This window comes from Macaca fascicularis, chromosome 11, assembly GCF_037993035.2.
Source record: "Macaca fascicularis isolate 582-1 chromosome 11, T2T-MFA8v1.1".
Classification (NCBI taxonomy): Eukaryota; Metazoa; Chordata; class Mammalia; order Primates; family Cercopithecidae; genus Macaca; species Macaca fascicularis.
The window spans coordinates 139,692,680-139,705,110 of NC_088385.1; the positions used below are offsets into that span (position 1 = coordinate 139,692,680).

At 57.2% G+C, this 12,431-nt stretch overlaps 1 protein-coding gene across 40 annotated transcripts in view; it reads left to right on the top strand.

Moving 5' to 3' along the window:
- Positions 1-7,546, top strand: part of FBRSL1 (fibrosin like 1) — a 96,921-nt gene extending 89,375 nt beyond the window's left edge. For 27 of the 40 annotated variants that reach the window (XM_045366259.2, XM_045366264.2, XM_045366270.2 and 24 more), the window contains 4 exons: positions 3,804-4,007; positions 4,231-4,314; positions 4,549-4,753; positions 5,352-7,546. In XM_045366259.2, the coding sequence (XP_045222194.2) occupies positions 3,804-4,007; positions 4,231-4,314; positions 4,549-4,753; positions 5,352-6,162 (1,304 nt within the window). In that variant the 3' untranslated portion in view covers positions 6,163-7,546. The other 13 variants (XM_045366260.2, XM_074008477.1, XM_074008490.1 and 10 more) reach the window with 5 other exon arrangements.
- Positions 7,547-12,431: the final 4,885 nt, after the last annotated feature.

Genomic DNA, 12,431 nt, shown 5'->3' on the forward strand with positions numbered 1-12,431 from the left:
TTACTTGAGCCCAGGAGGTCAAGGTTGCAGTGAGCCATGATTGCGCCACTGCTCACCAGCCTGGGCAACAGAGCAAGACCCTGTCACCAAAAAAAAAAAAAAAAAAAAAATCATAGGGAAGAGTAAAGATATTTGCTATTCACTGCGTGGAAGTGGATCATCCTAAAGGTCTTCATCCTTGTCCTCACGCTAAGTGGGGCTGAGGAGGAGGAGGGACTGGTCTTGCTGTCTCAGGTGGCAGGGGTGAAAGAAAATCTGTGTCCAAGTCCACCCGCACACTTCAAACCCATATTGTTCAAGGGTCAGCTACATGCACACGCACAGGCATGTACACACACACGTACACGCACAGGCACACGTATACACACATGCACAGGCACATGTACACGCACAGGCGCACACATACGTGCATATGCACAGGCACACACGCACACGCACAGGCACATACGTACATGCTCACGTACACGCACAGGCACACGTACACGCACAGGCACACACATACGCACACAGGCACGTGTACATGCACAGGCACACACGTACATACACAGGCGCAGGCACACACGCACACAGGCACATGCACAGGCACACACGTACACGTACACACATACACGCACAGGCAGACACAGGCACACACGTATGCACACAGGCACATGTACGTGCACAGGCACACACGCACACAGGCACATGCACAGGCACACACGTACACATACACGCACAGGCACACGTACGTGCACAGGCACACACGTACACATACATGCACAGGCACACACATGGGCTCTGCGTTGCCCACTTGTCCTGCTGTTGGAACCTTCCCCAGCCACCAGGTCCTTGAGGCCTGTCCCTTCCTCAGAGCTCCCAACCCCCGCTGCAGCCCCCCTCACTCTCTCCTCACCGTGCTCAGTCTCTTCCGCGTTCGTGACCATTTGATGCCACATTGCACGTGGACATGCGAGGGCAGAGCCCTGTCCACACAAGGGTGATGAGTGTGCCCAGCGGCCACCTGAGGCTGGCTTCACAAGCATGGTGGCCTCTGGGCCATGGAGCTTCCCAGTAGTCTGGGTTTCTCAGAAAGCAGAAGTCCAGGCTGCAGTTTCTGGCTGTCCGCAGCCTGGCCCAAGCCCCCAGGACACCTGCTCAGTGTGGAGCCCAGTTCTGGGCCCTCCACACTGCCCGCCCCACCGACCCTGCTCCTTTCCTGCCTCCCTTTCCCTCCTCTGGACACCCGGTGGCTGTCCCTCAATGCTCTGCCATTTGTCCTGCAAGACTGGGCCCCCTCCGTCCTTGGGGCCAGTGCTGCCTCCTCCTCCATCTCCTTGGCAGGTCTTGATATCTGGCTGGCAGGGGCAGGATGATTCCTTGTTGCTCTTTTTTCTCTTCCATATAAACTTTCTTTTTTTTTTTTTTGTTTTTTTTTTTTTGAGACGGAGTCTCGCTTTGTCGCCCAGGCTGGAGTGCAGTGGCCGGATCTCAGCTCACTGCAAGCTCCGCCTCCCGGGTTTACGCCATTCTCCTGCCTCAGCCTCCCGAGTAGCTGGGACTACAGGCGCCCACCACCTCGCCCGGCTAGTTTTTTTTTTTGTATTTTTAGTAGAGACGGGGTTTCACCATATTAGCCAGGATGGTCTCGATCTCCTGACCTCGTGATCCGCCCGTCTCGGCCTCCCAAAGTGCTGGGATTACAGGCTTGAGCCACCGCGCCTGGCCCATATAAACTTTCAATCTGCCTGTTAGGTTCCGGCTTTCACTGGAATTGGGTTAAAGGTGTACATCAACCTAAGAGGAATTCATACGTCGTCTCTGGTATCATTTTCCTATCCCTGATCATGGAGTATCTCATTCATTTAGGTCTTAGTAGAATTATTCATAGATGCTTTATATTTTACTAATATTACAATTGGAATTTGTAAGTTACATTTCTTTAGCTGTTGCTAGAAAACAAGTGCATATCTGTTTTGAAGATTCGTGTGCCATCTCTTGATTTTGTAACTAGCAATCTTGCTAAATTTTTACGAATGCAAAGACATTTGCCTGTCAATTCCTTTACCTTTTCTGTGTAGAAAGTCGTATCTACGAGTGGATGGTTTTACATTTACAGAAATGTGGTTGATACATTTCTGCAGCCACTTTTCCAGTGCTTTGTTTCAGATGAGTTTCCCTGAGTAAGCCTGGCCTGTAGTTTCCCTTCCTGTACTGCATCTGTCAGGTTTTGTCATGAGGGCTGTTTGCCGCCTTCAGCGAGTTAAGGAGCTTTCCTTTTTTCTGTTGTCTGGAAGAGCTCTTGTGAGGTCCAGCCATCACTTCCTTCAAGGCTTGGCAGGCTCACACTCAGGTTCCAGGTACCGATTGTTTTTCCCCGTTGGGTGTGGTATTCCTCAAGCTGTTTCTTCTTGAATTGGTTTCAGTAACTCGAGTGTTTCTAGTAAGTTGATTTGGGGCAGGCTCCATAGCTGTCCATCCGTCACGCCTGAACTCCGCAGGCCCTGGTAATTCTTCATATTGCTTGGCTGTGCCATCTTCTCTTTTTTTCTTCATTAATCTCACCAGAAGTTTGTCCATTTCACCGGTATTTTATTTTATTTTTTTTTATTTGTTTATTTATTTTGAGACGAAGTCTTGCTCTGTCGCCAGGCTGGAGTGCAGTGGTGTGATCTTGGCTTACCGCAACCTCTACCTCCCGGGTTCAAGTGATTCTCCTGCCTCAGCCTCCCAAGTAGCTGGGATTACAGGCAAGCGACGCTACACCTGGCTCATTTTTGTATTTTTAGTAGAGACGGGGTTTCACCATGTTGGCCAAGCTAGTCTCAAACTCCTGACCTCAAGTGATCCTCCTGTCTCGGCCTCCCAAAGTGCTGGGATTACAGGCATGAGCCCCTGCGCCTGACCAATTTCACCCATATTTTTAAAGGAGCAGCTTTGACCTTGTTGCCTTCTCTGTGTTTTCTTGTGTGTTGCTCACTTTTCTGGCCTCTTCTTGCTTGATCTGGAGGTTGAGAATATTAATTCCTCAGCGTCTCACAGTGCAGGCATTTGAGGCAGTGTGCTTCCTTCCACCTCTTGCTGCACACACTTTGACAAGCTGTGTTTTCATGGCGTGGGGCAGGCTGTCTTCCTCTCTAGTTTAGAGGAGTGGCATTAGCTTTCATGCCAGAGCTCAGTGGAGATCAGAAGCTCTGAACACAACCCACTGCGTCCTACATGGGAGGCGTGAGCACCCCATCTTTGGGGTCCCCAGGATTAGGGCTGGGAGGGAGCTGGAGTTACCTAAAGATGACGCCCTGCTGGTCTTTACTAGAAACCTGCCCCCTGGACCCATGTGCAGGATGGCCCCTGGCCCAACAGCACTGAGTCCCCTGCAGCAGCCGCTTACAGGGCCAGGGCCTCACATGGTTGCTCTCCCAGGTTGTTGGGGGGCCAGGGCTGATGTTGACATGGTGCTGTGGGCTGGGCCTGTGCCCAGGAATGCCACGAGGGGCTGCGACGTGCAGCCTCCAAGACAGCACCATGTCCATCCGGGCCTGAGGCCCAGCACCACATTAAGAAGTGAGGACCATTTATCAGCTCCCAGGTGAAAGCTCTGGGATAAGGGCTTCAGGAGTGGTCCAATCAAGGCACATGTTACTTGGACTTTGTCTCTGCCCAAGTTGCGGCCCCTTTGCTCTGAGGGCTGTACTGCACTCAGCACCTCCCTCGCTGCCCCGCTTGGGTTCCCAGGATGGCTGCCACTGCAGCCCCAAGTCAAACCTCCTCCGAATTGTGGGGTAAATTCCACCTCTTACTCTGACTGGACATGCTTCACCCCTCAGGGCATGCGAGAGAATGGGAGGTGAAGGTTCACAGAGGAAACTGGGGTGCCCCCTGTGAACAGAGCTGCAGATGGGAGGCCCTGGTGCTCTCTCCTGGCCTCTGTCAAACCTGGCTGCCCCCCCCAGGTGCCGCCCATCCTGCCTCCAACCCATTTGGAGCCTCAGCCCATCCTGGCAGCTTCCTGCCCGCTGGCCCCCTGACAGGTGGGTGCTTCTGAATTTAGCCCACACAGCCTGGCTGGTTCCTCAGCAGCCTTGGGGTGGGGGAAGTAGGTGGGCGAGAAGGTGGCCCCAAGCCCCAGGGAGCCCCTTGGGTCATGCAGGCAGCACCCACCAGGCTGGAAGCCTCTGCAGCAGCCCCACTGGGCCAGGTGGGAGCCGTAGCCCACACCTCACAGACCTCTGGGGCTTGCGGTTGCCCCCACAGACCCTTTCAGCAGACCGAGCACCTTTGGGGGCCTGGGGAGCCTGAGCAGCCACGCCTTTGGGGGCCTGGGCAGCCACGCACTGGGTGAGTGACCCAGCCTGTGCCCCCTCCCCTGATGCCCGCGTCCCTCCCCCATGCCTGTGTCCTCTGCAGGAACCCTGATGCCTGGCTGACCTCCCTCCTCTGTGGGCTGGGCCCCCTGGGGCACCCCCTTTTCAGTGTCAGCCTGGGACCCTCCTAAAGCCCCTCCCGGGTTCTCCTGGGGTGTGGCTGGGGAGGGACAGACCCAACCTCACGCTCCGTGGCCTCTGCCCCCAGCTCCTGGCGGCAGCATCTTTGCCCCGAAGGAGGGCTCCTCTGTGCACGGCCTGCCCAGCCCCCACGAGGCCTGGAACCGACTGCACCGAGCACCGCCCTCCTTCCCCGCTCCACCCCCGTGGCCCAAGTCCGTGGAGGTGGAGCGGGTGTCAGCCCTGACCAACCATGACCGAGAGCCGGACAATGGCAAGGAGGAGCAGGAACGGTGAGTGGCCCTCTTGTTCCCTATCCCCACACCGTGCCCCCCCAGCCCCCATTCTCTCTCCCCCTCCCCCTCTCTCCCTCCCACTGCTGCCCACTCATGCTCTGTCCAGCTCTGTGCTGAGCCCTGGGGTATGGGGACCAAAGTTCTGCTCCCTGGCGACTCCTCTCTGCAATGGGGAGTGAAGGCCGTGCCCTGGGGCTGGGAAGGGTGAGGAGGGTGAAGACCCATCCCCACCACAGGCACCCACACCTGCCATCAGGGAGACCTCCAGGTCGGCCTGACTCGCAGAGTTTGAGGGAGGATTTCGGGGGTGCGGCTGCCGGCAGGCCCCCCGTCCTAACAGGGAGGGGCCCGTGGGGAGCTGAAGTCGCTGCTGGCGGCTCATCTGCTTCGTCTCTCGGCCGAGGTTTCCAGGCCGCCCAGCGCAGAGAGGACGCGTAGGTTTTGGGAGCCTGTGGGGGTGCGGGAGCCGTGGGTGCTGAGGGGTCACCGGTCACCCAGGAGCTGGAGGCCCCGCCAGGCAATGGGAGCAGCCTGGGCTGCGCCGCTCGGCGGGACGGAGGTCTCGGGAGTGACGGGTCCGCCCTGCCGCCTCCAGGGACCTCCTGGAGAAGACGCGCCTGCTGAGCCGGGCCTCGCCCGCCACCCCCGCCGGCCACCCCGTCAGCGGACTCCTGCTCCGGGGCCAGAGCGAGCTGGGCCGGCCCGGGGCCTCTGCGGAGCGCGAGTCCGAACCTCGGGTCAAGGAGAGCCGCTCCCCAGGCAAGGAGGAGGCCACCAAGATGCCCGCGCGCGCGTCCCCGCCCCACAGCAAGGCGGCTCCGGGAAACGTGAAGGTCAAGGAGGAGCGCGGGGAGGACGAGGCTTCCGAACCCCCGGGGGGCGCCCTGCACCCCGTGCCCCTGCAGCTGGGCCTGGGCCGCGAGCGCCTGGGCGCGCCGGGCTTCGCGTGGGAGCCTTTCCGCGGCCTGGAGCTGCCCCGCCGCGCCTTCCCCGGTGCCGCCGCCGCCCCGGGCCCCGCTGCCCTCCTGGAGCCTCCGGAGCGCCCCTACCGCGACCGTGAGCCCCACGGCTACAGCCCCGAGCGCCTGCAGGGGGAGCTGGAGCGCGCGCGGGCCCCGCACCTGCCGCCCGCCGCCCCCGCCCTGGACGGCGCGCTGCTGCCCTCGCTGGGCGCCCTGCACTTCCCTCGCCTCGCGCCCGGCTCGCTGCACAACGGGCTCCTGGCGCGGACCCCGCCCGCCGCCGCCGCCGCCCTCGGCGCACCGCCCCCACTGGTGACGGCGGCCGGGCCTCCCACGCCCCCCGGGCCGCCGCGGAGCCGGACTACGCCGCTGGGGGGCCTCGGGCCGGGCGAGGCGCGCGACTACTCCCCGTCCCGAAACCCCCCGGAGGTGGAGGCGCGGTAGCCCCGGGGCCGCAGACGCCTCTCCGAGCGCACCGCTGTCCGTTTCTCCATCAGTTCCTAGAACTCAAGCACAGCTCCCGCCGATCCTGGGGCGGCGCCGCCTCTCCACCCGCAGCCTGTGGAGGCGGGGACTTGGGTGTCGGCTTTTCTGAGGGTGATCTTTTGTTTTCCGAGTTTGGGATTCGGCTGTTGGGAAAAAAAAATCGCGTTTGTACCTTTTCCCCCCACAAATGAGAAGTGTTTGTAATGGATTTGTATTTTTCTTAATTTTATGCTATTTAGACGTTTAAAAGAACCAAAAAAGAAAGTTTTGCTTCTTCGTTTTCGGTTGGGATTTGCAGTTTAATGGCCTCAGATCCTTCTTCAGATCCCCAGGGTTTCTTTGTCTTATTTATGGAGAAAAACCGGTCACTTTGTCCAGCGCACTGTGAGGCCCCCACTCAGGCCAGCCCTGGCCCCCCTTGGTACTTGGAACCGAAGTTACAGATCTATATTAAAATAATAATAATGTACAAAACTTTGTTTTTTGCCTTATTATGCAGAAGTGTAAGAGAATTTCTTTTTTGGTTTGTTTTTTAAAAAGCAAACGAAACGTGTAAATAGTCTCTTGATATAAATATATGACGTTATTAAATTCTTAATCTAGACAGACTTTATAAATCGGTTTCCAGAAAGCCCTCTGGTGGTTTGTCTAACACGGTCACAAAAACCCAGGCGCTGCCGGTTGTAAACATTCTCAGAAGTTTAATGGCAGCAACTTTCCTTCAACTATGCAAGCGCTCCCGCCGCTGGTGGGGGGAGGAAGGTTCCGCCAGCGACGTCCCAGCCCCTGGGTCCGTGGAGAGGTTGGGTACCCCCATCAGGGCCCCTGGGCCAGCAGAACAGCACTCCTGGGCGGCTCCTGTGGGCTTCAGGACTGGCCAGCTCCAGCCGCAAGGGCGATTCTGTGGACGTTTGTGTGGATGGTGCAGGGTTCTTGGAATCTGTAGACCAGATCGGTGGAGGTTTAGAAGTGCAAGAGTCTAAAGGCTGAGTACAAAAAAAAAAAAAAAATCACTGTTGTGTGTTTTCTTTCGCATGAGGCATCAGCGTCACCTTGGTGTGGTCGTTGCCTCCCGGGCCCTTGGCCTGGCCTCCTCTCGGTTTGGGTTTTGCTCTCACCCACATAAGCCTCCCATGCCCTGCCCTTCTTGAGGCCTTTTGTGTTCCCCTACGTCTGGGCTGTGTCCCTACCAGGCTTCCCAGCCTTCAGGGTCAGCCATTGAGCCACATGCTTTGCTCAGTTCTGTGTTTCAGCCACGTTTCCACGGTGGACCCCGTTTGTTTGGAATATTCTGTTCCCATATCAATCAGTGATGATAAATACAGCCTTGATTTGGATGAAACTGTGGTCGTGTGTTCTGTGTGGCGTTGGGGGGCCGGGCTCACCCAGGCTGACCCCCTACAGGCGTGCGTCCCTCCTGCAGGCGCCTTGGGATGCTGGGCACCTCGGTGGCCCCACGCTGTCGGGTGCCATCACCCAGGAAGTGAAGCACAGCAGGTCCCAGCTTCCCAGCCCTGCTGCCACCCCAGCTCTGCCCAGCCCCCCATGGAAACCCCAGCCCCCGGCTCTGCCCAGCCCCCTCCCCCAGCGCCACCTCTCCCCATGGAAACCCCAGTTCTTGGCTCTGCCAGATGCCCCATTGTGTCGCTTCGTTCTTGGGAATGTCACATGGCCCCCTGTCGTCCCACCCCCAGTGACCCCATGGCCACCTTCCCTCACATCCACAGGGTTTTGTGCATAGAAGATGCTCTTAGTTCCGCCTTCATGCCAGAGAGTTCTGGCCCTGCAGGGACTTGTGGGATTGACCTTGCCTTGGCTGTGCCCAAATGAACAGGAGCTCAGAGGGCAGGAGCCAGGTGCAGAGGTGGCAGCCCCCACCCTCCTGTGCAGCGAGCACCAGGCCCACCTGCCTTGAGTGATGTTCAGGAAAGCTCCAGGTGCACACCTGGCCGTGACCTGAGCATCACCTCCACCCCGGCCCTGCCAATTAACTCCTCACTGAGGGGCCCCAGGGCTGCAACCTAAGAAGGAGGCCTCGTGGGCCCACTGTGCACCCAGTAAGGAGTGCCCTGTGTCCCATAAGACCCTTCCAGGGTAGCAGGAGGGGCAGCTCCCACTCCACACCCCACCGGGTTATTGTCTGGGGCCTGGACCATCTGCCATGTGGGGCTTCTATGAAATGTGTTGTGCAATTTTGCCACTGTGTGAATATCAGCATGTGGCACATGCCTGGACGGGCCGGCCTGTTGCTTCTGGGCTGCACACCTGCACCCCATGTGACTCCTGAATCCTGTCGGCAGCTGTAACATGGTGGTAGGTGTTTGTGCATGAAAAGGTACAGTAAGAATGCAGCATTCTGGCCAGCATTCTGGCCAGCATTCCAGATGGCTCACACCTGGAATCCCAGCACTTCGGGAGGCTGAGGTGGGCAGATCACCTGAGGTCAGGAGTTTGAGACTAGCCTGACCAACATGGTGAAACCCCATCTCTACTAAAAATAAAAAAAATTAGCCAGGCGTGGTGGCATTCGCCTGTAATCCCAGCTACTCTGGAGGCTGAGGCAAGAGAATCACTTTAACCCAGGAGGCAGAGGTTGCAGTGAGCTGTGATCACGCCACTGTACTTCCAGCCTGGGAGACAGAGCAAGACTCCATCTCAAAAAAAAAAAAAAAAGAATCCCGCATTCTAATCTTCTAGGGTTGCCCCTGCCTATGCAGCCTGCCCTTTCCCACAGTGAGGCTGGATGGCACGTGACTGTGCTTCACATCCCCTTGTCTTGGTTATTCCAACCTGTGCAGCAAATCTTCAGGAAGACTCCAGCGCTGCATATTCTGCCCTGAGTGAGCTGATTGTGTTAGTCATCCACACAGGCCTGCTCTGCCCCAAGTCCCCTGCAGGGCAGCCCAGCAGTGAGGAGGAGGCAAGGCCAAGGCCCAGTCCTGTGGCTCCAGGGATCTGGGAACGCACCTGTAAGGCAGAGCTGGAGGGAGGGAGGCAGCTGGAGGGTGGACAGCAGTAGAGCTGGAGGGAGGACAGCAGTGCGGCTGCAGGGTGGACAGCAGTGCAGCTGGAGGGAGGACGACAGTGCACCTGGAGGGAGAGCAGCAATGTGGCTGGAGGGAGAGCAACAATGTGGCTGGAGGGAGGGTGGCAGTGAGGCTGGAGGGTGGACGGCAGTGTGGCTGGAGGGCGGATGGCAGTGCGGCTGGAGGGAGGATGGCAGTGTGGCTGGAGGTAGGGCGGCAGTGGGACTGGAGGGAGGATGGCAGCTGGCGGGTGGGCGGCACTCCAGGGCCATCCCCTGGCCAGAACTACCTGCGAGCCTAGGGATGCCATGTGAAGGAGTGAAATGGTGAAATGTCTGCCTTTAAGTCAAAGCACAGAGCCTGCTTTGAAATGCAGAGAAAGGGGGAGGGGACCCCATCCAGGCAGGGTCCCTCTGGGGCTGCCTTCCACTGTAGGGCCAGCCCTGGCACTGAGGCAGCCATCCCTCCCCACGCATCATCTTTAAGGGGAGTGATCTCTGATGGTGCAGAATCCAGGGTGGACTTCTTCCCAGGAGCACTCTGTGAGGGGGCACGTTCCTGAGAGCACTCTGTGACTAGAGCACCCTCCCGGGAGCACTCTGATGGAGCAGCCTCCTGCGAGCACTCAGTGAAATGGGAGCACCTTCCTGGGAATATTCTGTGAGTGAGCACGCTCCTGGGAGCACTCTTTTAGAGGGAGCACACTCCTGAGAGCACTCTGATGAAAGCACTCTCCTGGGAGCACTCTGTGAGGTAGCAGCCTCCTGGGAGCATTCTGTGGGGGAGCACCCTCCTGGGAGCACTTGATGAAGGAGCACTCTCCTGGGAGCACTCTGAGGAGGGACACCTTCTTGGGAGCACCCTATGAGGGTACACGCTCCTGGAAACACTCTCTGTGAGGGGGCACATCGCTCAGGTCAGCAGTCCAAGTGACCCTCCCCTGTCCCCGGAGGATTTTGGTGAGGCTATTTCCATCTCACCTGGTAACTTAGAACTTGGGCTAAATTACCTTGATATAAAACTTGGAACCTGGGTAAATTAGAACCTGGGTAAGATAGACCCTGTTATAAAAATCAGGAGTTGAAATTCTATTTTATTTCAGCAAGACCTGAAAGATGCAGTCAGGCAAATGGAAGCACATCTGATGCTGACAGAAAAATAAAGGTTTTGATATATGTTTTAATATTCTATCCTTCATAGAATAGATACAGGGTTTTAAAAACACTCAACCTGGGTGACATTTGTCAAGCAGCTACAGTGACTCCTGGCCATCCCAGGAGGGAGAGGAACAGCATCAAAGTCCGTCCTGTTACTACCAGACTCAGGGCCTGGCACGCAGCAGGGGCCAGGTGTGTCTTGGACGGGCGAAGGCATCGAAGAAGGGGGAAGCCTCCAGATGCCCTGCTGGGCTCCTCCTGGCAATGCCTGGACCCCTCACCAGCAAGGGAGTGGAGTCCCAGGACAGGCATGAACACTGGAATGCCCTGGGTGCCCAAACGAGCCCGTTCTCCGTGCCTCGTCCTCACGTGGCCACCTCTATGTTGAGGCTTCCCCAGCTCTCTCGTGAGGACTGGTCTGTGTTTACACTCTACCTGGGTAATCCAGGAAAGCCGCACCACCTCCACATCCTGACTCTAATCACATTTGCTCAGACATGGCCTTCTAGGTGACGTACTCGCAGATTCCAGAGATTGTGCCATGGAGATCTTCCCACCGCTGATGGGAACCTGGCATCCAAGGATCTTGACGCAGACTGTAAGTATTCATGACTGACAACACTGAGTTCTCTGCAGTGTCAGCTGGGGTCCTATCCACAGCCTGAGGGCATGTGGTGCTGCTGGGAGAGGCCAGGGGCCAGTGCTCCTGTGTCCAACAGGCTCTACCCGCTGGGGAAGGCTCAGAGAGAAAGGAGTGTGCCTGCAAGTACAGGATCCGTGACCATGACGCCATCAACACACGGAGTTTTCCATATGACATGTGCTCTGGAGGCAGAGGTTTGGGAGGTGCTGCAGGAGCTTGAGTCAGGTCTGGCATTTTTGTGATTCTCTTGGCCTTTCCATGTTCATTGCCTCATAGTAATGAAATAGCTGCTGTAGCTCCAGGCATTACATCCACCTGCCAGGGAGAGAGATCAGCGAAGGGGAGACAGTGAGTGTCAACCTTATCTGGAAAGACAGGGCCTCCCCAGGGTTCCCCCTCACCACCAGAGGGTCTCTGCCGAGGTGTCATCAGCTGACACTGGGGGGCCTGCACCCTTGTCAACAGGGCAGGGGACGTGGACCATGCCCGGCCTGCTGGCTGAGGGTCCAGGTTCTCAGTGGGAGCCAGACTAACCCAGGGGCCTTTGGGAAACCTGAAGGTCGTTTTGCATCTGGCATCCACACACCTGAGCCTTCACGGACTTGAAATCCACAACATTTTGCTATAAATTATTTTTATTTTTCTGTTATACCACAGTTTGGGGCTTATATATTTTGGGGCCTTAGATATTTTTTCCCTAAAATTATATGTGAAGCTTATAAGAACTGAATTTCATTTCTAGATAGAAAAGGAAGCATCATAAAATATTTACCATGAAGGCTTCAGACCCGCTGGCTCACACCGACCCTGATTCCTTCCTTCCTGCGTGGGCCTGGGGCTACTCGGAGCTGAACTGGGTCCTCTTCGACAGGGTGTGGGGGGATGGACGTGGCCTTGCTGAACATGGCAGCAAACAGGAAAAGAGGCCTTGTGGAGACAGCTGAGCCCGTGTGGCCTCCAGGAAACCTCACCCCAGCCCCACGCCCCACAAGAGGCTCAGCATCCAGCCGCCAGGCCGGGGGCGGGGGTTCTGGGGGCAGGGAGGGTCAGAACCACATCTCCTAATCCTGCAATGGCTTGCGGCTGAGGATTGTGACCGCCTGTCCTCACCCACTAGACAGACCACCAGGACATGGCTGCCTCCTAGTCAGGAAGAGGCCCGAGGGCTGAGTTGACCAAGCAGGGGCCAGGTGCGTGCACCTGGGTGGCCGAGAGGCTGCATGGTCCCCGGGCCTGCCACACACGGCTCCTTTTCTGCCCCAGAGAAGCAGATCTGACAGCCCTGCTCATCAAGTTCAACGTGTAAACGGAAACAGCAACTCGACTATTGGAATTTCCCTCCTTTACATTTTTGTTCTAAAATTTTTTTTTTTTTGGAGACAGAATCTCGCTCTGTCACCC